Here is a 25,907-nt window from a genome sequence, read left to right on the forward strand (position 1 = left end):
GTAAAGTTACTTTGACAAACGCACCGTCTGCCTCTCTTCCGCCACGCGTATACTATATTTTCGCAACGTTTTTCGCAAGCGTCTTCGTCTTCGTCTGTTGTTGAGAGGCCGAAGTTGGCGCTCTCGCAACACTCGTTTCGTCGCTCGATAAGGCTGGCTGGCTGGCTGGCTCTCGATGAAAGGAAAGAGCCTGTTCCATGTTCCTGAAGGTCTTCCTCGTCGGCCTCGGCTTTGCGAGGCGAGTCAATCGACCGGTTCGTCTTTTTCTCACGGCCGTGGATCGCGGCCGACATACCTAAAGCTTCCATCAACAGCTGGCCAATCCCTTTAGGGACCAGCTGCATTTCCCGTCCCAACGTCGACACAAGTCATATATGTACACCAAAAACTCTTCTCTCTTTCTTTTTCCATTTCCTCTCTCTTGGGTGCTCTCTCAAAGGCTCGCCGTCAACTTTACGTGAGATCAAGTGCAAGAAGACGTTTGAGCTTCTTTATCTCTCATTGTCAGTGTCATTTACCTGCGAACATTTTTTGACAGATTAACAATTCTTTTGCAAGTCAAAATTTTGAAAATTTATATGTTACCGTATCTAATTAAAAGAGATATTTAATTAGTGCAAGTTTTAATTTTGTAGCTGATGGAATTCTATTAGAAATTTTTGAAATTATTTCTTCAGTCTTTTTGTCGAGATACCAAGAACAATATTTTTTCAATAGCTTTGAAAACGAAAAATAAGAAAGTTTACCATGCTTATGTGAAATTTTTCGTGCAAGGAGACATCTGAATTTCTTTAGCCCAGTATCATTTACCTGCAAAAATTTTTTGATATATTAACAATTCTTTTGCAAGCCAAAATTTTAATTTATATGTTAACGTATCTAATTAAATGAGATATTATTAAATATCTCATTTAATTAGTGCAAGTTTTAATTTTGGAGCTGATGAAATTCTATTAGAAATTTTTCAAATTACTTCTTCATTCTTTTTGTCGAGATACGAAGAACAATATTTTTTCAATAGCTTTGAAAACAAAAAATTAGAAAGTTTACCATGCTTGTGCGAAATTTTTCGTGCAAGGAGACGTCTGAATTTCTTTAGCCCAGTATCATTTACGTGCAAAAATTTGTTGACAGATTAAAAATTCTTTTGCAAACAAAAATTTTGAAAATTCATATGTTAACGTATCTAATTAAATGAGATATTTAATTAGTGTACGTTTTAATTTTGTAGCTGATGGAATTCTATTAGAAAATTTTCAAATTATTTTTTTATCGAGATACGATGAAAAAAATGTTTTCAATATTTTTGAAAACGAAAAATAATTTCACCATGCTTGTGCGAAATTTTTAACTCGTGCAAGGAGATATTTAATTGTAAGCTTCTTTATCTTAGTGTCGTTTACCAACGATTTTTCAATAAATTAAAAACCGATTCTTTTTCAATCTAACATTTAGGAAAAGCCTAATTAATCCTTAGTCCCGACTCATGAATCGTTTGCGACTCAAACGAAATTTCAAAGTGCTGTAATTCCTCTATTTCTTAATAACAAACTATATAAAAAAATAATTTTTATCGAAATATTATGATTGGGACTTTAAGTTGAAGGTTGCAAGAAGCTCCATGAATTTATTCAGATTTTTTAAAGCGTTTTTACTGATCCAAATAACGCAAAGACGCAAACGACCCATGAGTCTGGATTAAAGGTGTCGAAAAGAACCGTCGGGACTAAGGGTTAATATTTTTAACTCATCATAATTTTTCAATGAGATATTTAACGTGAAAATTATTTTGTAGCTAATGAAGTTAGAAGTTTTTCAAGCCATTTATTCCATTTTTGTGTCGAAATACCCTGAAAAAGATGTTTTTAATGCCTTCAAAAGCGATATTTAGATCATTTTCCATGCTTGCGCGAAATTTTTAACCTGTGTAATTACATACACTGGCGCAATCAACGTAGTCGGTACATTTTTAAATTTAATTTACGCGTATCCCCGTAATTTACCCGCGCGTATCGGCCGCGTAAACACTTCCGTAAAACATTTAAGATCCGGTGAACGTTCAGCCGGACATTCGCGCCCGCGAAATTAATAGAAAACTTCATCAGCATCGTTCGTCGCCATGTGGACTAATAATAATCGTAATTGCATCTCTGCGGGAGATTAGTCGGATTTCACTTTTCGAACGGTGCGAAATATACAGGACAAGAGACAGCCGGTATTTTATCTCTCCTCTCCTTTTCTTCCTTTATTAATTTCCGAAATTGCAAGACGTCGCGATGACAGCCGATGCGGCAAATTGCACGTGGAAGGAATCGAAACCGCGGCGACTCTTTTTGCACCTAGTCATCGTGCGAAAGTCCCAATTACGAGGTAATGAACGCGTGTAATTTGTTCATTCGGGAGAAAACCGTTACGTCAGCGACACGAACGGTTTTTTTCCTCTCCTTTCTTCTCTTTTTTTTTTTTTTTTTGCCGCAAAGCGGTCTCGTAAAATTACTTTCGATAATTAAAGTAAGAACGCGTAAAATATTCGACAATTAAATTGCCCTCGATAATTAAGTCATTATTGCAGGAGTGTTACTGGAGCCTAGTATATTTCTCGACAACGAGTTTTGGCGGGAAAAAAAAAGGACAATAAAAATTTCCGGGAGAAACGATTTTTTTTTTTTTTTACGACGAAAAATATTCGCGTTATAATTCATTATTATCCCGCGACTGTTGATCCCGCAAATCCGACGGACTATCAAGCCAGGACCGACGTTTTGCGTCGCACACACGCGCGTGGGGATGAAAATAGGAGCAAATTTTCGTTATATATACGCAGAGTCGGTCATCAGCTTTACGATGATCGACGAAGTTCGGATATATTGCGCGACACCGGAGCATTTATCGAGGACTGTTATAAACGCGGGAAAACGTCGTAAAGCCATCCGGGGATCTCTTTGCGATTAATGGCACGGATAAAACCGTCTCTGTTCCCCTCTCGAAATTCACTCCATGTTCGTATCGTAAAACCGTGGAAATTCGACGGTGCTCTATTATTATTCCCAAATCGTCATTTCTATACGGTTTTTTGCACCTTCAAAAGTCGCCGGGTGTGTTTCGTGATTTGGTATCTGAAATTTTCGTCCATGGCTGATTTGATGTCTCTCCACATTTGCGCCTTAATATAATCTCCCTAAAATTAATTAATGAAAGGCTCGTATAAATTAACAAAATTAAAAAAAAAGGTAAATATTGTAGGCCAACTAAACGAGCAAAATTAAATAAGATCTAAAGATGTATATTGTTTCTCTAACGGAATGAGAATTTAATTATTAATTTAATTATTAATAAATCTTTAGATCTTTTATTTAATTTTGCTCGTTTAGTTGGCCTACAATATTTACCTTTTTTTAATAATCTCCCTAATTTTGGATTGAATAACAGATTAATTATGAATAACATGTTACGTTATGGCACCGGATGCGGCTTAAAGCGGTTTTGTCTTTGGGGGATATATGTATATCGTGTAAAATTGTATAAATTATCGGTGACACATTTGTAATGTGTGTTAGTCAAGTGTAACACATGTTTCGAGTAGGTTCCCTTCTCTTATTTCAAGCAAGCTCGGAGCAAAGAAAAAATATCCTTGAACTTTTTCTATATAATATTATCTTTAGCGCTTAACGATTTCTAAGAATAAGAATGACAATTATTTAACCTCTTAATAAAAAGAAAGAGAGAAACAAATCTGTTAAGATATAATTATGTATTTTATTGTGTGTACTTTATATTTTATATTTATTTTATTATTTTACTTTTAATATCATTGTATTTTTTTTTTTCAGTTATATTATATTATTGTATTATTTTTCGTTTCATCTTTTCTCACTTTTCTCTATAAAAATTACATATAAGTATGTCTTAACAGATTCTTTTTATATAATTATATATAATATATAATATTGCGCGTCGCGACAGGTTTATAATTATCGCAATATGAATAGATGCAGATTTCAAATTTGACCCGAAGGATCATGTTCACATATACCTATTATAATCCAAAATCAATCCTGTCGAAAGTGTCTTCCATTAATTTGGACCAAATTGCAGCCAGCCAGTCAGTCAGCAAATATTATTGATACAATTATCGAGTATAAATCGGGTCCGGGAAATATTAACGATGGGAAGTCGACGTCCTCCTTTCTCAGTGATATCTGCAATGATAAAGAGATGTCAAGAGTCCGTGATATCGAATCGTGCTGTCGTAGTAAGATTTCTCAATCCAGAAATATCGCTCGAGTACAAATCCTGGCGTCGAAAGGACGATAAGTCTGGCGATAAATAAGATTTATTTGAAATTCTTTTTTTTCTTTGAAAATGGACTGTATCGACACGCTGCAAAAAGACGACTTTGATCGTCTTTATAAAACATGCGATAATTTTTATAATTTAATAAAGAAAGATATTCGAATCTTCTCTCTTAAAGGTCAACGACCAGCGACGTCGATTAAACATGACTAACAACTTAATTAAACGCCGGCAAGTCAATTGGATTGTAATCGGAATGAAACGAGCAATTGAAATAAACCAACGAACGCGTCACACGTCATGCTAAATGAATATGATTTTTCGGGATATAATTATAGCCTTTAAAGGATTATCGATTTTTTACATTCTTAGAATAACCATAATTAAATAAGAAAAAAAGTACTTTTTTAGCTTAATCCAATATATAATAATAATAAAGTAATGTACAGGACCGATCACATTTTTTTGTGACGCATAATAAATTAAAATGATTATAGTATATTTTATTAGTTTTTTAATTTTCATAGTCATCTTTAATTTTTTATAGATAAATCTATAATTGTTTTACTATTTTAGCGGATATTCAACAAGTATTGTATTAAAAATTGAATAATTTACGAGATATTTTATAAAAATTAATTGACAAACTCGACAGTGACAAGTATAAGATTTAATTTTTATTAGGCCTCATGAGGTATCATAATAAAGGCCTAATGAGATATTTTATACTTTAACATAATTTTATATGAAATATAAAATATCTCGTACAGATATTCATTTTATGATTAAACAACTGGTTTTTTTTTTACAATGAATTCTTTTCATTACTTTGTGCAAAAAGTATTAGATAAATAATCGACAACATAAAAAAATTTCGATCAGTCCACTAACAACAGAATATATGAAATATATGAAAATATTTATCAAGAAAAATAATTTATAGTGCGAGACGTTTTTGACATTTTTAAAGATATCAATTTTTTTATTTCTGATAAAACTTACTTGTCCAAGTTATATAAAATCATTGCGCTGCATCTTTCGAAGTTTGGAGTTTACACAATTTCCTCTCCTCCCGTAAAATATCTGTCCTTCTCTTATATTTACTTCTTCCTGTTTATTTTCTTCAATTATCATCATTGTTTGTTGAAGATAGATCCTTCTTCAGGTTAGATTCTTTCGACTGCGTTCCGAGACTCAAAATGGTCGCATCGATTTCCCTGAAAGATTATCGTTATGAAATCGTTCTGCATGAGTATGAAATCGTTAAAAATTCAATCAATTACTGAATTAGTTTCTTACGTTTCTTCCGTAGCATCCTTCGGATATATTTTTCAGTTCCGCTTAGATCGAAATCGGCAAATGGTCGATCACAAAATAAAATCACGCCATGTGTCATGACTAGCTGTAAAAAATATATAAGATATTCTGCATACCTTTCTTTCCTTAGACCGGGTCCACAATGATTCAAGTCTGAAGCCTTCAGAAATTCCAATTATCTATTTTTTTACAGTGCAACTAACACTAATATCGCCATGCACTTCAAATCACGCTATACATGACGCTTGTCTTCTGTTTCTGCACTAATAGTGCACACTGGTGCAATAAGTTAGAGTGAGACAAAATATACTCCTCTCATTCAATTATCTATTTTTTTACAGTGCAACTAACACTAATATCACCATGCACTTCACATCACGCTATGCATCATTCAATTATCTATTTTTTTACAGTGCAACTAACACTAATATCACCATGCACTTCAAATCACGCTATGCATCATGAGCCTAATTTTCTGTTTCTGCACTAATAGTGCACACTGGTGCAATAAGTTAGAGTGAGAGAAGTATATTTTGTCTCACTCTAACTTATTGCACCAGTGTGCACTATTTTATTAGTGCGGGAACAAAAGACAAACCCATGACTAGCTGTGGAAAATAGATAATTGAAATTGGAACAATCCAACACTATTTCATTAATTTACACGTCCTATTTACCAATATTTCTATTCCTTATTATTTGAACAATAACATAACCTACTCACAACCCACAGTCACCGTGCGCAGTCGCCAACTGTAATCCCACAGTCGCCACTTGTAATTAGGCTTGAATGCGCATAGCAGACCATCATGGCTTGAATGCGCATCGCAGACCATCATGTAATGGTGGTAGTAGGGTAGTTGTGGGAGAGGTATGTCTTAATCTTAGGTCACGTGCTTTTACCCTTCGCTATTTTTAACATTCGCTATCTCTTTTCAAACCATGGCTAGTTCGCACATTCAAAGGCCCACTCTACTCAGGTATACGAGAGATATTTTCTCCTCTGTATCTAGGCGCGGCAGAATTGAAAGGGCAGGTGCGTATCTATATACCTACCTATTTACGGTCGATGCACGCATTATTTGCTATCCCTCTGGCGTATGAGAAGAAAATCGAGGTTATATCCAATTATTAAAATTAGAGGCTCCGTCGCCTTCGGTAAAATGTTCTGGTAAGCGATCTCGCTCTGCAACTCGAGATTCTCCTTGTCCTCTTCTTCTTTTTTTCCTTTTTCTTTTTCTCCCTCTCGACGCTGCCGGCTTTTTCCTCCCCCTTCACTCATTATTTTTGCGGTTTTCCTCAAATCAGCCTCTTTTCGCTCTTTTTCCTCTTACCTCGTTTTTTTTTTTCTAATAAGTTAATCTATTCCTGTTTTTCTCTCGATCATCATTTATTTTTCCCTTACGTTTTTTTATTTTGTCGATTTAAAAATATTTTTCCATTTTCAATTTTTCTCAGACATTATCCTCTTTTTTTTCTCATTTTAATCTCCGTGATTTATGCATACGTGTACTTTAAGGTGATTTATAATTTGTGATTAGAACTCTATTTAAAATTTCATTCTACATCCACGTGCTCTCGCTTTTCTCGCCTATTTTGCCTCTCTCCGTAATCTCTGTAATTTTTAATTAAATTAAAATTAAATGCGCAATGTGATAGACATATCAGTGCCGTGCTCGACTCTAGATCTTTCGTATAAGAGAATAATTTTAATATCACGGTATTTAATAAATGCTTTCTCCCTTCCCTCGTCTTCCTTTTTCTTTCATCGAAGGTCCCTTCTCTCATTTTTTTTCCACTCCCCTTTCTTTCCTCTTTTTATTCCCGATCGTCCCTATGAGCACATATCGTGAATGGGAAGAACCTTTCGCAGGAAGAGCCGGTCGTTTCGCCTTTCAAAACTGCCATTTCTGTTCCACTTTTCCTTCCTGGTCTTATCTGTAGCATATAGGTACGATGATCGATACGTGAATAGACGCGATTCCCACCCCGTTTTCTCACCCTTCCCCTTCCACCCCCATCAATCCCACGATGTCCAGAACGATATCGACGCAACGGGACGCAGCAGCTCGCGATATGCATTTTCCGAGAGAATTGCAAATCCCAGCCGACTGCGCTCGCGAAATCCCGGTCATCCCCGGTAGACGGGGTTGTTTTTTTTTTTTTTTAACACGAATCATCGCGCGGCCGCCGAATTCGTGTCAGTCCGACGAATACGCTATAAAATTCGATATGGAACGTGGTCGAAAAAAAAAGAGGGGCAAATATCGTGAAAATAATTAGAGTTATCTAATATTACGTGTAATTTGACGCTTCGTCGAGATTCCGTTCGTATCATCTGATACAGTTGTTCGTTACGGATCTGTTATATATTTTTGCGCGATATTCGCGTCGATGGGTTTTACGGCTTTCTGGAATGCACAAATATTATCTCTCTGCGGTAGCAAATACGATAATACAACAGTTAAAAGGTACACTTAAACGTATTCTCTTTTATATGGAATAAATGGGAAAAGTTAACCGAATTTTTATCTAATTAGTTTGACGTTTATACTTAACATTATATGTTATACCGGACAGATTTGATTATGACAATTGAATTTGAATGGTATATTAACTTGAGACGTAGTATTGCTTTTGCGAATAAATAAAGGGCGAGAAAAGCGTGTTGAGCATCAAAAATTGGAGCTTAATATAATATTTAAATAATATAATTATTTTTATGGTATTCTTATGGTTATGTTAAATTCATCAAGGGTTAACTTATGCTGCCTTTTGTACAATATCTATTTTTTTATTTTTATCTTATTTACAATTTATTTTATTAATCTAATCTTAATTTAATTTTCTCTTGTTTTCCTTTTTTTATGGGAAAAAGAGCGAAAAGACACCTCATTTTGAGCTTAATATTATTTAGCTAATATTACAATTTTTATAAAAAATTAAACAAGCGATAATTTGCCTTTATATAATAAAAAAATTTTTATATCTTTACCTTATTTAGAATTTCCTAATTTAATCTTTTTTTAAAGATGGAGTAAATCTTGAAAAGATACCTCGGTTAAAGCTTAATATTATTAATATTTAAATAATATTACAATATTTATAATAATCTAATTGTCATTATTAAATTTATCAAGCAATATTTAATGCTGTTTTCGTATAATAATTATTTTGGTTTTTTTTCCTTTTCATCTCATCTAGAGTTTTTCGATATTTCCTAGATTTTCCGTTATAACTGCAATATATACAGAGTACGAGAAGATACACGATTTGCGAGTTGCATATATTCCTCGACAATATGTCATCTATATGCGATCTCTAACAAACGCGCATGGCCACAAATTTTCAAACTGGATCCCGACGTTCTACGTGAAAATAAATAATCGATAGCCAGCTTTCAGATGCAATCGCAATGCGGTTTCCGCGATGGATGCGACTTGTTTATCCTGTTGACCATTCGTAATGCCCCGATCCAGACACGAGGATATTTGACGTTCGCACTCGAACATTTGTGAAGGGAAGCGTTTGCAAATTCGCAATATTATTTCTGAAACATTAATTAGTTGTTTTTATTGTAATTGCGTCGAATAACGTCAAATTTTTTATTTATTTAACTTTAAGGCAAACTTGAAAATTATCTTTCTAATTCGTTTTTCTCCACTTCTTTGCTGCAAGAAACTTTACTCCACCATATTATAAACATGTTCAACTTTTGCAACTTTAATACGAGATTCAATTTAAATATTTCGTAAGTAATGAAAAAAAATGTACTTTTATAGAAACCTAAAATAAAATTTACAATAAAGTTTAGATGAGATACGTATATATATGTAAAAGATACATTCGAAGTATATATGTAATATATGTATAAAAGTTGTTTTAAAAAATTAATAAATAAATGAATTAATACAACTTGTACTCTTACACACATTTACCAATTTCTTTTGAATAATTCTTTTGATTTCGCAGAAGCTAAATATGTATATGAAACATATGTAATAAGAGCTTGAAAAACCCCATATTACGAAAATATCATAATAAAAAAGCATCTCCGAAAGAATTTTAAATAAAAAGTAAAATAATATACCATCAGAATTTATAAAAAATTTAACACAATCGATAATACGCACATTATATGAAGTTATTGGTTGAAAAGGATTCTCCATCGAACATTAATAAAAAGCTTTGCATAATACAAAAATACTTTTTATGATAAATATAAGTTAAAAAATAAAATATTATATTATATATATTTAATTAATCAATTGTTTATTTTGAATTTCTTTAGATTATAGTATTTTAGATTATGGTATGAAAATTAGTGATTCAAGTTAAAGGATTTAGGTAACAAATTTTTTTTTTGTTGTTTCTGAATAAAAGTGCACCGGTCGTAGATATAATATCTAAACTAACACATGCACCTTTTTTGTCCAGTTTGCGGTCAAGAGCACCTTTTCTGCCTTTTTCCTCGATCATTTTTCATTTAATTTGCTTCTAAGCTCTTTTGCCAAAAATGGTCCTAGGTTCGATGACTCCAAGTCTGTTTTGTCCTTTTCTGTTTTCCGCCCTTTTTCAAAAAAAATAATCAGTTTTATAAAGATGTCAATTCTGATTATCCCATAAATCACATGAAAAATTTTAGACGCAATTCTGTTTAGCAGGATTTGCATGCGATTGTCTTATAAAACTTTGCTTTAAAAATCCATTCCATTCGATTCCGATTGATTCTAGAAATGATCCTGTCTGCCAAAATATCTTTATATACCAAAAAATTAGTTATATTTGAAACTAGTTATAGAAGAATTTAGGAATTTTAAGATTTTCGATAAACGCCGAGACAGAAATGTAAGCTAGAAAGATAAAAAAAAATGTTAGAAGTATCGAGATCCACATTTTTATCATAAAAGTTATTGGCATGTTTGTTTCCGAAATATGGGAAAAATGTTTTCAAGAGTTCAAGATCCTTTTAAAATATTTTTGCATTTATATGAACATTATAAAAAATTTCAAAATTGCGAGAGAGGCACGAAAAAAAATATCTTCGTAAACAGCGAAACAATTTTTAAGTATAGAGAAAAATGAGTGCCTGGGAAACCATACATCAAGTTCCGGGAAGTTCATTGTTCCGTCAATTTCGTTCGAAATTTTACCGCAATTGAAGGCAGCTTTTTAACAGACCGCACTTTGTGCAGATGTGTCAGCGAAGAAGCAGGAAAGCAGATCTGGTTTCTAACGGTATCATCGGGGTGCTCTCCTTTTTATCTTTCCAGTTTCAAGGGGACTGTGACGACGAAAGGGAACAAACGTCTTCCTGTATAAGTTTTTTTCTCTATCGAAAAATATCGTCGGAGATTGTTGGAAATAAAGTTTAACGCGCGACGTTTTCGCGCACTTTATTCGAGGAATTTTATTAGGTACATTTACAAACTCAAGAATGTGAATCACTTAGAATTTCTGGATTAAATGAGTACACAAGTCTGATCTCGTTAAATAGTATCAAAATAGAATAATTTTTATGATTCATTTTTTTTGTGCTTTACGAATTCTAACAAACGATCTAATTCGTATATTCGTGCCCAATAAACGATTCTGCATCAATTGAGCATGTGAAAAATTGAAATAATCGTAAAGTTGGAAATAGTGAATCTCTATTCGAAATTTCGACAATTCTCAATAGTGATTTATCGCTTAGTAATATCTACTATTATGTGCAGTCATGCAATTCGTTTTAATGGCTGACCAGTTCTAACACATGTCATTTTGAGCTTTACCATATTGCCTAACATTTTTGTATTTCCCGTCTTTCAAATTTAAAATTTTCAGGTAGAAAAACATTTTCCTTTGTCTGTCAACTGACATGCTGAATATAAATTAATGTATCCAATACCAAAATATAATTTTAAACTACTTCTAACAACCCCATTTAATAAGCACTTTAAAGTAAAAATTATAATAAATATCAAATAGGTAATATTTTTATAATGAAATAAAAAATTGATTACATTTAATTTTGCAGTATTTAAAAATTATATAACAAAGGAGAAATCGCTAGAATTCTATATTGTCAAAATACATTTTATATATATATGTATACTTATACTGAAGATATACAAATTTTTTAAAATTACTCTGTCAAATGAATAATTGAAATACTCTTCAATTTTCACAATCGTATTAAGGCTTCAGATTTCTAAGGAAGTTTAATTATCGCCGTACTTTAGATTCTATTATTTTGCACGACATTGCGACGTAATTATCTGTTTCATCTCAATAGGCAAGGATTAAAATCTCAGGGACTTCTCTCTGCCTCATACGTGCCATATATAAAATATATTATATATGTATTATATATATGTATGTGTGTGTGCATTCGTCGTATTACGATTTTAATTTCATCGAGACTCGATCATTCCTCTCGTTTCGCGTTCTTGAATGCCAACTTCGCGTAATCTCCCATCAATCAAATTGATCGTTTATAGTTGCGATATGAATTTAATTTGTTTGCATAAAATTTTCTTCTCTGAAAAAAAGATCGCTAAAACGAGAAAGCGATATGAGTATAACTGATCATGTTGTATATAATATATATTTTTCATTAACATAATTAAAAAATCATATTTCAAATTTTCGCTATCTATTAGTTTAACTGTGAAAAATGTAAAAATAGAAAAATGTAAAAAAAAGAAAAATTATATTAATACAATAAAGAATAAAAAGTATTAAATTTTCTTACATTTAAAATAATATTTTAAAAGAAAGGGGGAGAGTTGATTTTTATCTTATTCGAAAATTATCTTATTTGTTACCTTATTCGAAAATTATCATTCCTAAAACATTCCTTCAACTACCTCCGTCAAAATTTTTGACACATATATATATAAATCACTGACATAAATCTTTGTAGTCACGCATACTTTAAATTTGACCCTACTATTTTTAAATTATCTATAGACCCAAACTGGTCAGTTTTTTTATCTTTCCTTTATATTTGTTCTTCCATTTGATTTTCAATATTTATTTAACAATATGGAAAAAGGTTTAATATTTATTTAACAATATAAAAAAAGATTTTCTTGAGTATTGAGTTCAAAATTAAGGCTTATTTATCTTCGCGCTTTACGATACTGTAAGATATCAGGAATACTGTAAGAGTCAGAATGAGACAATGATCTGTCAAGTAAAAACGAAAAGAGAAAATTCTTTTAAGAAAATTTTTAATTGTACAAAAATTATAGCATTGCTTTGACTATTATTTGACAAGAGAATAGTTTAAAAGATTTTAAAAAATTTTATTTATATTTATAATATATTAATATTTATATAAAATATATAAGTATTTAAAATAGAGTAATATCGAACCAAATAAAGTCATTCTATCCCTTCTTAATTAAAAATATCTTTTATTTAAATTATATTCTTCTTTGAAAGAAAATAATTTGCTACAGCAAGTATTTCTTTATTAACGATTTTTTTTTCTTTTTTTAACCCAAAATTCGTTCTGTTACAAAAAAGGAAAATAAAAAATTCTTACAAGTCATCAGTAAACTTATTGTAAAATGAAACACAAAAAAGATACTTTGTGTCTATCTCTGTTTAGATACTTATACGGTTTAATGGAATCTCCTCGCAACTTTAAAATCAAAATAATATGAACTAATCACATTTTGTATACTTAATTTTTTCTTCTTACATACGATTCTTTTTCGCATGAGAAAGATTTTATTATATGAAGATGATCTTAAATAACGTGGATTCTGCGTTTAACAATTATTCGTAAATAAATGGAATATAAATCAACATTTCTGAATCTCCTTTAAAAAATTATATGCCATTATTAATATAAAAATAATAGATTTTTACTTTGATCTTTTCTTTCAAAAATTGTGACTATTTCATGCAGAGACTAATTGCATTTTCTCAAAAGTCTTAAATCTTCATGAACTTCTGAAACTCTAAACTTTTTTCAAGTTGCGCGCATGGGAGTGATTTAATTTGACGCAATTTATTCATGAAAATGATAATTTCAGAATAAGATAAAAGCTACACTATGCTTTAAAAATAAAAGAAAAACTATTTATGCGTATTTAAGATTTGCACTTTTTCTGATTGTAAAGATTCTAATAATATTTTTTTATTTTATTGTATACTACATTTTACGAGGCAAAAAATTATAAAATGACGAATAATACGAACTTCATTATATGTTTTAGTATTTAATAATTATTGTTATAGAATTTCAAAGTCCGAGATGGCACTAAATTAAATTGTGACCTTTTATCAAGTTCAGTTGCAATTGCAATAAAAAAAATTGGATATATTTACGTGTATAGGCGTCTATATAATATAAATCAGATCTGTCGTGCAAAAATTCTATCGAGTCTGTCGAAGAAATGCCGAATTTTCATTGAAAAAGAAAAAACATTTTAATTATTATTTAAGAAATATTAAAGATAAAAAAATCAAACCAGGAGAAAAAAATTAATTTCAAAAAGTTGATATGAGAAACGAGATATCTTGATTCCTCGATAAATCCTAATAAAATATTCTCACTTATTCCTCGAGGAATAATTCTACTCCTTTATATCATAATTTATTTAATATAAGGATCCTTATATTAAATAAATTATGTTATAAAGGAGTAAAATTGCGAAAAACTATGCACAAAAAGTAAAGTAGTGAAAAAACCGCTTGTCACGAACGATCATTCCGCGATGACATTTATATTATTCTCTCGAGTTTTAGACGGTATTAATAATTAATCGGCGCGCGCGCTTGTATATCAGCGCGGCGGCACATACACATTTTTTCAGAGATAATTCGATGTGTCCGACCGGCTGGTGGGTTCGGGGAGAGGTCTGCGAAACCCCACTACACAAGGGAGAACCCTCGTATTCCTCCTCGAACGCGTTCTCTGTCCGTCTCTATCCGTTTCGCTTGTCGTCGTGCTCGCTCCCTCTACAATACAACGAATACAGTCCTCGATAAATTCTACGCTAGGTAGGCTTAGGCATAGGCGTATTTATGAGGGACTCCAACAAAAGCCATTCTGTGTATCGCAGTTTGACATAAAATAAATGAAATACAATGAAATACATTCACCAGATATAAATTGCGCACAGAGTGAAGTTTACTTCTCGTTTTGCAACGTGTTACACCCCGATGCGGCTCAAAAATTATGTAGTTCATCGATCGTGGTACTTTTCGTGCAAAGAGATGTTTGAAATAGTTGATTACATTACATACTTGAAGAGAGATTAAATAGGTCTGGTTAAAGCTTCAGCAGTGCGCTACAATTACATTAGAATCATTCCTCTGGGATCGCAAAAACTGCGAAATGAACTGATAATATAAAAGTCACAACTAGTCATTTAACTAACGAGAAGTATAAACGGTTGGCTGCCTTGAAGTTATTAGATTGGTGAGATAGGTATGTATTTCCAGGCAACTTTTTTTGGGCGACATCACGGCCTTCGGCCGTCATTGTACATGTAACACACTTTAGATAACTGTTGATAACGCAACAATGACGCGCGCGAATAGAGAGAGAGAGAATACACATTCTATTACAGACATAGTAGTAATGCAAATTCATAATCATGATGACTTTTGTTTGGAGACTCTCGTCACACTTACCGAATACAGTATACCCATAATTTTGGAATAACAAATTTGGGCAAAAACCAGGAAGGCACGGATACGATTTTTTCTTCCATAATTGCCGTTAATAATTGCTCTTAATAATTTTCAAAGTCCAGTCTTGAAATCCAACCTCTGAACAATACGAAAAGAATCGTATTGTTCCCATAGATAAGAATTTGCTCCATAGATAGGAATTTCTAAAATGCTGCTAGATAAGATTATCTAACAATGGCAAAGAAATATCACAATAATTAATCTTAACGGTTTAGAATCCAGTATGTTGACATTTTACCCAAAAACTCTGATTGGTATGAAGTCCTCTGATTGGTATGAAATTGGTATGAAGATTGGAGTCCTTCTCGTCTAATTTGCAATGATAAATTGTTGCACAATCATAATTTGCAGAATCCAATCTTTCTTCGTTTCATTCAAAAACTTGGATTGGTATAAAAAGTCATCTTTTTCCAGAATCCAGTCATTTGACCCAAACACTTGTGTTCCTTGTGCTCTTTGCTGAATCTGCAATCAATCAAAATTTACATGAAAAATTACACAATAATTACAGCATAATTTCCAAAATCCAATCTTTCATAAACATTGATCAGTCTAATAAATCCTTCTTATCTAGCTTACAGTGACAGAAATATTATAGCACAAAAATAGTCAATTTTTCTCCTTTTTTGCTGATTTTCCTGATGAATGAATGTTTTCGCGAGAGGCAAATATTGGTTGAAAATACGTGAGTTGGCGCCTATGCCTGCATCACACGGAGTATCCGACTCCCCATATGACTGTACTATCTCTCTCTCTCTCTCTCTCTCTCTCTCTCTCTCTCTCTCCTCTTTCCTCCAAACCCACGTCGCCCCTTCACCCATCGCCTCCCCTTGCCCATCGCTCGATACATGTGAGTTGCTCACTGCTTCAGTCGTCGTTGGACCGTCGCCGTGATCGTACCTCCATTCCACCTGGCATATCGGCGCGTTTACCTGCTTGCATATAAACGCGAGAATGCGCGCGCGTGCATATGTATACACTTCTCAAACCACAATATAGCTACATTTCTCTGTATGTACGCATGTATGTACAGTAGTATGTGTACGCTCGGCAAACTTATGTTATACGCACGCGTGCATACAGCTCGCATCGCGTAGCAGAAACGGCCGATGCTGGTGACGAACGAAACGGATAAAGTTCCGAGCGGAGAATACGACGAAGACGACTCGACAACGAACGCAGTGTGCTTTGCTCTGTAAAAGTGTGTGTGCGCGAAAAAGTGTGCAATATTTTTTTTTTCCGCCCGTTATACATATTCGCGTTCGTCGTTATCGTCGCGTCAACGGAGATTTTCAAATCTCGCACAAAAAGAGTGGCCAAAACCGATCTTCGATTCTCTTCTTTACGGTACTCGCTGTTATGAGCTCGTCGAATTATGTGGAATCGTGAAAACGAGAATCCTCGATCCTATCAGTCCAAAAAGAGTAAAAATTGATCATTTCCTCGTAACGTCACTTGCGAATTTTATTACATTCCGCGTGACGTAAATCTCTAAAATTTTCTTCTAATATTAGACAGTAAGTAATATTCTGTAAACGTCATACTTTATTTGTGTTTTAAGAGCTCGGGTTAAGATAAGCGCGAAATGCAATTTATCTGCTTCGGAGTCAACTATTCATTACGTTTTTCATAAAAATTTACAAAAAGTACTCGATTTGGTGATTTATTTTCTTAATAGTGTTTATTAATCATTTTTACTTTGAGCTTTTTTTTAAAGTGATTCTTGTTTTAATATCTTGAAAAAAAAGAAATATGTGAAATTTTGATTACAATTGAACGAGAAGCTTAAGAAATAGATAACGTATCTGAAAAAAATAATCTGTGCTTGTGGACGAGCAATCAAATATTGATTATTCAGCAAATAGAATTTCGGAGTAAAATGAGCGACGGAAGGCAGAAAGTGTTCTTAATATTTCAAATCACCGTAAAATCTCGTACGAAAATTATATAAAATATATAAGTAATACGCGATTACGGTTTTGGGCCACTTTTTGAGAGATTTGAAAAGAATTCGTTGATACAGTCAGGCTGTCGACCAGAAAAGGGAAGGGCCAAAACCGAAGACGAAAGGCATCCTGCCGGATACGTCATCGTGGATCGAGATATGGACTGGCCACTGAAGACTCGCCGATCGTAAGTTTCCGTTGAAAATCTCGAAAAATATTATGATTTACTTCAAGAAGAATTATTATATAATTTACTTCAAGAAGAGAAGGCTTTCAGTGACGTGAATCAGCTGTTTGTTAACCGAGCTTGTCCCGACGGAAAAATCCTTTAATGCAAGACAAATATACGCAGTGTGTTTTAACACCTACAAAAATACTAAGTGAATTTGTTGATAGCTGTGTCATTTCGCATCAGCTGTTCCTAAATTAAATCAAGTGTCACTTTTTCGATGACAGAAGTGTGCTGTTCCTAAATTAAATCAAGTGTCACTTTTTCGATGACAGAAGTGTGCGCGAAGTAAAATGCGAAATGCCGCAACGAAGGGATCAAAGTGCCCAATAATCCTTAAATACACCTCGTGCTTTAAAGAAACCGTGCTCTTTTTTTACGTGTGTAGCATCGTCATTTGTCAATGTCGATCTTTAATATTTACACAAACACAGTCGCTCATGCTAATCCTTTAGTCATGGATACCCTATTAAACGTATATTTATCCCTTTTGACGCCTTTTGCATTTGTGGAACACTTACATTTGCCTGCTCCAAATAGAATATTATTGCATTCATAATAGGACAAAGGTTTTTGCCCTTTGTAATGTGAAACTTAAAAGAAAGGAAAAGAATACCCAGTAGTTCAAATGTGTCACACCCGAGAAATCCGTACATTGACGAAAGGAACAATTATGCATTGACAGAAGGGTTAATTCGTTATTTACGATTCGCAGAGAAGAATCATGCATTCGAAATCGTGTGATATTTCAAGAACTCGATATTGTCAATATGCACGTTCGCTCTAACTTACTTACAATCAGTGTATGCATCGAGCCGGGGTCTGCTTATTCACTGTACATACACCGACCAAAATAATACGTCCCAAACGCGTCATCGATAGATCGTGGGAATTGACAGAGGCGATGAGATCAGCACTAATTCGCGGTGCTGCGAAGTTTTCGCGAATTAGCCGTCTCGCTTCTGAAACTCCCCCGCGAGCTGTCAAATGCGAATTCGCGACATTTGTGACATTAAATCCCTTCGACGTGAATAAGCGGAGCGTAAATTTTTGCGAAATATATAATGATACAAGGACGGAGATCATTTTTAAGCATCGAAAGATCAAAGTTCATCGATATTATAACACGCGAGTCGTAGCTTGAAGATTTTCAAAATTGTGCGTGACATCGTTTGACGTTTGAGCGTGAGGTAGAGATGTGTTTTTCGCCAAAAATCCGCGACGTCAAAATTTCCGCGAGATTTTTAACCCCTCGATTTTTTTTTCATCTCGACGATAATCGCGATTTTTTTCGAACAACATCGAGACTCTTCAGGTTCATGTTAAATTTTTTTTGCTGGGAGACTTTGGACAATTTCCACAAACATTTCGCGCACGATGCACGATGCATGGTGTATGGTAGGCAAAATAAAATATGATGATGCACGGAAGAGCGTAATTTCGCTCCTGCGGAAGTCTTCACATTACAATGAAGCATTAAACACAATGACTGCGATACGATTACTGGCGGAAGAAAAGTTTCAGAAGAGCTTTTTCTATTTACTAGCTGAAAAATTTCGATTTTTTTTCACGTTCTCTCGAACTTAGTAATTCGATTCGGTTATAAAGATAAGTGTACAATTTATATACAAGCTAATCGAATTTCTAAATATATTAAAAGGAGGGAAAGCAGCTTTTATAACAGCCGTTTACTATTGCACAATATTTTCAACCACGTGTGTCTTATTCGATTATAAAGTTATGTCTAAATAATATTGTTCCATTCATATTATCACACTTAGAATAAATATCTATTAAAAATAAATATCTAGGCATTGTAAATTATGATACAATAAGGCGGCAAAATTTTATTTGTTTTCTTTCCTATCAACGTGATATATTATAATTTGTTCTATAGTAAAAACATGATGGTCGAAATCGAATCCACTTCGTATTCTTTTATTCGAATGGAATTTACATATCCAGAAGATAAAATAATATTCTCTGTATATAAAATGATGCTATATTGCAATAAGTTAACTTTGGAACTTCGATAAATAATCTAATCTTCTCGTCGTGAAACTCTTTAAAAAGATATAATGAATAAAAAATCAGGTAAAAAATTGAGAAGTCAAATATATTTTTAATCAGAGAAAATTAATCATTAAATAATGAAAGGACGTATTTTTTAACTTTACTTGGCATTATAGATAAAATGACACTCTACGTGTGAAATGATGCTATTTCAGTAACTTAAATCTCAATAATTTAATTTTCTCATTGTCAAACTCTTTAGAAAGATATAATAAATAAAAAATACGTTAAAAACGAAAAGAATTTTTCCCTAGAAAAAAATTAACTATTAAATAATTTAATACACATAATATTAAATATTAAATAGTAATAATAATATTTTAATATTACTATATTATTTTCATATTATTTATTTAATATTATTATTTAATTTGAAAAAGAACCAAGAAATTCGCAGGAAAGAATATGTATATAGCATTTTTTGATTCCCTGGATTTGTATATTACTTGGAAAGAAGCTACGATTTTGCTAGTTGCCTATATTATTATTTAATATTATTTCTTTAAGTAATAATATTAAATAAATACAAAGATAAACACATTTTTCAACGTTACTCGACATCTCTGACCATTGATATTTAAATAAAAATATGTAATATATTACACAAAAATATGTAAAATTACATAAATAATAAGTGTACAATTACACGATAAATAATAGAAATGATTACCTTTTCATTATTTATTATCACAGAAAAAAAGGAATCCTTGATTCAAGTATATTTTTATTCTTGAATGCTATTTGATTGATTTAAGCATAGAATGCTCTTTGTAATCACAAATTTTCATTTGCCTTAATAATAAATAAGTTTGTGTGAAGTATATTTTATCCTTAAGATATATTCTTGTTTTAAAAATCGCATATGGTAAAAACAAATTTAGTCACATTTGAACTAAGAATTATTATATATATTTGAAGGTACCGCTTATATCCGATGCACACTTGTCACTTGTCCTTGCAATATTTATAAATAAATTTCAGCTTCAACCAAGAATATTTTGCACTTTGTTTTAAGGATAAATCATCCTTTATCCAAAATTATTTATATTTGGCGCTATTATAAGGATAAAATATACTTGAATCAAGGCATATTTGCATTCTCTCAAGGATACTGTTTTTTCTGTGATGTAATTTTACATTTATTATTTATGTAATTTTACATATTTTTAATGTAATTTTACAAAATTTTTTTACAGTGTACTCTTGCTTGAGATATTATTTTCGACTGTATTTTGACTATATGTCGACATATACGGTGACTCTCGTGCGGTATTTCGGCTTGAAGATTAAAAATATTGTCAAATCTTTATACGAAACGTACGAGGTATGCTTAAAATCGTCATATATGTATGATTGTATAGAGTTAATATTTTCCATTTCTCTACGTTATAAGTGCGGATTATCTCGGTCGAGAGAGCCCTCGGCAGAAGCACACAGACTGGCCTTTCTCTCATTCATTATTCGTGCCGATTCCTTGCGTTTACTTCAAGTTATGACCACGCTCTCGGTTGCATAATGAATCGTAAGCCAACAATGCTGTCGCGTAATCGAATGGCGCGGACATTTGTGTGTTCTATCTGCGAACCAGGGACGCGCATTCTCTCGCCTACAAAGTTTTCATAAAATGCAGGAAAATTACCTAACAACAAACGCAGACGGTAATAACACCGTACGTACAATTTTTTCAGATAAAAATCTCTTTAGAAGGATACAAATTTTCCATCCGTCATTTCCGTGAAATTGATCCCTTTATTTATATTATTAAAAGGTTGTAAAGACGGATCTGTCGTTTCGTCCGATTTTTTGTGGATCCATGCTTTTTTATTATATATTTTTTTGCAGCAGATGTTCGAAATAAATAACGATTAGGTTGACAAATACGGAGAGAAGAAAAATGAAACGAGTTTAAATTATTGACAGTAACCATGATATAAAATATATATATAAACTCGATATTAATAATAATAATAACAACAACAACAATAATAGTAACAACAGTAACATTCGTGGCGACAATAATAATTACAAAATCCGATATATGCGAATGGAAGTAATATTAGAAGTATATCGCGCTCGCATGTGGATATATGCAATAATAACATTTTCACGATAATAGTTAAAACGGGGAATGGGAAATCAAATTAAAGAAAAGCCGGTTATTGGCGCATGTTGGTGTTTAATAACACAACAATCGCGGGCAGGCATTAACGTCAGGCGAGCCGGCAGATTGCAAACATGGCGGGCAAATCGTATGGCTGATTTCGTGATGCGCATGTGTATGTATGTGTGTTTATATATATATATATATATATATATATGTGTGTGTGTGTGTGTGTGTGTGTCGGGATAACAACGCGTTCTAAATATATTCCGCGTAAGATGGATATGCGCTGTTACGTGTTTCAGTAAAATCGTGACGTGCGTCAGCTGACCAATCCGGTCCAACATACGTAACGTAGTCGTGATAATAATCGGCTATACGAATTAAATCGTCGGTCGTCGAATATTGAACGCTCAATATTGCATGCGAGATTAATTTCCCCCGAAACTTTTCCGCGTAAATTACAAATCAATACAATAAATAAAGTATAAATAATACACACATATATATATATATACATATATGTGCGTTATACAGACTTTGATTTTACTTAGAAAGGAAAAAAGCATTGCTCTTCTCTCTTTTCATAAATACCGAATATTTGTAAAACACGATAAATTATAAAAAAAATTTAAACCGTTTTTATTAAAAAAAAATAATTAAATTCAAACATACAATATAGGGAAAAGTCGCCGATATTGTACCATTTCTATATTTCATAAAGTCCGCTCTTTTTAAGACTCCTTAATATACAAGTAAAACTCATTTGGAGACGATTTTTCCTCAGCAAAAATGTCCAGAGAGAGGCCATCATAAGGCTCATTGAAATGATTTCTATTGTTTATTTTACAATTGTCAAATTGTTAATCTTTGCAATGACAGTTGTTTGATGCTATGGCTCCTATTCATAGTCCGATTTTATATTTAAGATCATCTTAAGGGCCATCTACAATGAAATGTCGTAAGCTGTAGTCCGTTTTACTCTAAAATTGTAGTAACGCCCTGTAATTCTGGTTGGAGGTTGACTAAAATTTTCAACCAATCAAATGACGGAACTCAAACCAAATTCGGACTTAAGACGATCTTAATATAAGATCAGACTATGAATACTGACCTATGACCATAATTTTAATTCGCCGAATTTCTATTATATATCTACATAACTACAAAAGTAATAGAAAAAAATTAATAAAAGATATAGAACAGAATTTTGATTGCCTCTCGCTTTTCACTGTCATTCTATTTTTTCTTTCTTTGTTCTACACTTTTATAAAAAAACTTGCACATAGAATGTAAATACGCAGAAATTGTTGATTGGACAAGACGAAGGTCAATCGTGGCGCTTTGACACTTTTGTTATGCACATCGAATATTAAATCAAGACAGAAGATGCTTATAGTCAAAGCATGCAAATGCAGCCCATATGTTGCAAAAAAAAAGGAAGTTCAATAAACATTTCTATTCCGGCTCCACCTTTTTTCCCACCAAGGTCTACCATATAAGCGACTAATGTCTTATAGAGGATCGCATTTTGTTGACGCGAGAACCTATTAGGATTCTCTAAAGTTCCCTACAGATAGGGAAGGGAGGATACCTTTGTCGCCGAAAGAGCGGAAATTCCTCAGTCGACTACTCTTGACAAAATTTTGTTCGGAAAGGTTGCTCTTAACGTAAAAGTTACTTAATTCTGTGAATTTTCTAAGTTTTGTCTAATAAACTTAATTTTGCGTTTTGTAAATAATCGACCAAACTAGCAAATTTCGTTTATTAAATTTCACGGCGTTTCGACCATATGGTCCTTTTCAAGTGAGAAAGTAAATTTAGTAATAATTAACTCATCATACAGCAATCAATATCAATTGTTAGTTAAAAATATACAAGTCAAAATTAAAACTAAATTGAAATTGTGAGACAGCCACAACATATTCCAACAAAGGATCGTCAGAAACTTAATTTTGTATGCAATATTGTATGCAATGGAACAGAAAGAAACTCCTAGTTGTACAAGGTATGTCAAAGAAACAATCAAATATCCACTCGTATATGTATAGTGCGTATGTAAATCGAAATATCAATAATTTTATTCTAATAAAATTTACAAAATTTAATTATTTAACAAAGACATTCTATCATCCATTCGACAATTTCTCTTCTTCCAGCACGTGCTAACCACGTGTTAAGCTGTAATAAGCGACTATATTATGTGATATATTTAATATATTTATCAACGGAAAATTATAAAACTATTCTAGACTAATTTTTATTTACTTCTCTTTATACATTTTATAATATTAACAGCATAATATACACCTTATTTTTCAGGGCCACAGAGCCAAACGCGATATTTTTCCGAAATTAAGGATTTGCATCCTATGATTGGGATCTCAAGAATTCTCCTGTATCTATTTTTAACTTCTCCTGTACAGAAATAGGCGAGAAATTTCCCGATTTAGCCAACCTCCGGACCAATATTTTTCTCGCCTATTTCTGTACAGGGAATGATGCAATTCTTAAAAAGAAGTACAGAAAAATTTGTGAGATTAACCATAGGATACAGATTCTTAAATTCCTTAATTTTGCAATAACAACGTGTTTCTCTGTGGCCGAGAAGAAAGAGGTGTATATCGTGTTGTAAAATTAAAAGAGCCGATTCTTATTATTGATTAACAACATAAATTGACAATAGAAAAAGCCGGCCACGTGATGTGACGTCATGGCTGCGTCGGACGTACGTGTACGGATCAGACGATGTTCGCATATCGTCTAACTCAGATCATGGCGACCGTTCCGTTTTACGAAATATACATTTCTTTTCTTTTTTTTTTGTATTTACATTTATCAAAATGTGAAAAAAGAATATTATATTTATATTTTATATCTATATATTTTTTTATATTTTTAATGTTATAATAGTTATAAATATTTCTTTTAATTTCTAATATATTATATTTTGAATGTTTCATATTATGGAATGTTTAATAATGAAAAGCATACAATAAATATTTAATAGTACTATTTGAGCATTTAGATTCGATTATTCTAAATATCATCCAATTTTTTTAAATAATTTATTTTAAAATTGAATGAATAAAACAATGAAAATTTAATATTCGAATATTAAAGTTCTGTCTTGTTATATTATATCTTTGATATAAAGGAAGTATATATTTAATATATAAAAAAGTATAAAGAGAAATACAAGATCGCAGAATCGCGCGCTAATCAAATGTCATACATAACATATCTAATAAATCACAATCTCCACTTGATTCCTCTCGACCAATAGAGCGATGTTATTGCGACAATTATGAAAGAAAGAAAATTTGGAAACTAGGAATTTGAATCCTATGGTTGGGATTTCAAAAATTCCCCTTGTTCTTTCTCTTAACATCCTCTGTAAAGAAATAGGCGGGGAAAATATTGGTCACAAAGTCTCCTGGAATGGAGAAACGAAACCGAGATCTTCCGCTTGACGGGCGACCGCTCTTCCAACTTTCGGACCAATATTTTTCTCTAAAATTAAAATTTTTCTTTCTTTAAAATTAAAAGAGCTGACTTAAAAAGTATTCTTATTATATCTAATAAATAATATAAAATAGTAATAAGAATATTAAGTCGGCTCCTAAATTTTAAAAACACGATCTACACTTCATTCCTCTCAGCCACACGCGATGTTATTGCGATAATTAAGAAAGAAAATTTGGAAACTAACGAATTTGTATCCTATGGTTGATCTCAGAAATTTCCCTTCTTCCTCTCTTAATTAAAGAAATAGGCGAGAAAAATATTAGTCCGAAAGTCTCGCCTATTTCTTTACAGGAGAAGTTAAGAGAGGAATAAGGGAAATTTCTGAGATCCCAAACATAAGATACAAATTCCTTAGTTTCCAAATTTTCTTTCTTAATTATCGCAATAACATCGCGTGTGGCTCTATGGCTGACAATGAGAGGAATGAAGTATAGATCGTGAATATAAAATAGTGTTTTATGGTCGTAGAGAAAGAGAGAGATGATGCAATGCTTTATATTTATGAAATCTTTTGCTTAAATACGGACACGAACTAACTAATAATTAAATAAAAAATTTTTAGAATCTTTTCGTGAGTTAATTACTCGGCTATTATTCGTAATTGAACGTCAATAATATATATAATCTATAATATAATTAATATAATAAATACAATTAGAATCCATAAAACTTTGGCTTAATACAAACAGCATTCAAATGACTTTATCTATATGTTTATAAACGA

General features: G+C 32.3%; 1 protein-coding gene and 2 long non-coding RNA genes across 15 annotated transcripts in view; 1 reads left to right on the plus strand and 2 right to left on the minus strand.

Annotated features, from left to right (window-relative positions):
- LOC114934251 (protein gustavus-like) overlaps window positions 1-25,907 on the plus strand; it is a 284,303-nt gene that overhangs the window by 194,036 nt on the left and 64,360 nt on the right. The window contains exons 1-2 of one of the 12 annotated variants that reach the window (XM_085483227.1): window positions 16,165-16,823; window positions 17,330-17,439. The exons of 10 other annotated variants lie outside the window; for them this stretch is intronic. Coding sequence is in view for 1 of the 2 variants with exons in the window: in XM_085483224.1 (XP_085339350.1) it covers window positions 17,411-17,439 (29 nt within the window). In the remaining variant the exon portion in view is untranslated. Of the gene's footprint in view, window positions 1-16,164; window positions 16,824-17,329; window positions 17,440-25,907 lie in introns of those variants that run through there. One more of the 12 variants, XM_085483224.1, reaches the window with a different exon arrangement.
- LOC114934254 (uncharacterized) lies at window positions 768-5,607 on the minus strand. Its single transcript, XR_003820244.2, has 4 exons — window positions 5,296-5,607; window positions 4,034-4,199; window positions 3,080-3,178; window positions 768-810 (listed from the first exon to the last, which is right to left on the minus strand). It is a non-coding gene; the product is annotated as an uncharacterized LOC114934254 (long non-coding RNA).
- Window positions 13,830-18,384, minus strand: LOC114934253 (uncharacterized). Of its 2 annotated transcripts, none has more exons than XR_003820243.2 (4): window positions 18,278-18,384; window positions 15,545-15,771; window positions 15,247-15,449; window positions 13,830-14,568 (listed from the first exon to the last, which is right to left on the minus strand). It is a non-coding gene; the product is annotated as an uncharacterized LOC114934253 (long non-coding RNA). The 2 variants fall into 2 exon arrangements; XR_003820242.2 differs by having other exon boundaries at window positions 15,247-15,474.

Source organism: Nylanderia fulva, unplaced genomic scaffold (assembly GCF_048542155.1).
Source record: "Nylanderia fulva isolate GAGA-0341 unplaced genomic scaffold, ASM4854215v1 Scaffold24, whole genome shotgun sequence".
NCBI lineage: Eukaryota > Metazoa > Arthropoda > Insecta > Hymenoptera > Formicidae > Nylanderia > Nylanderia fulva.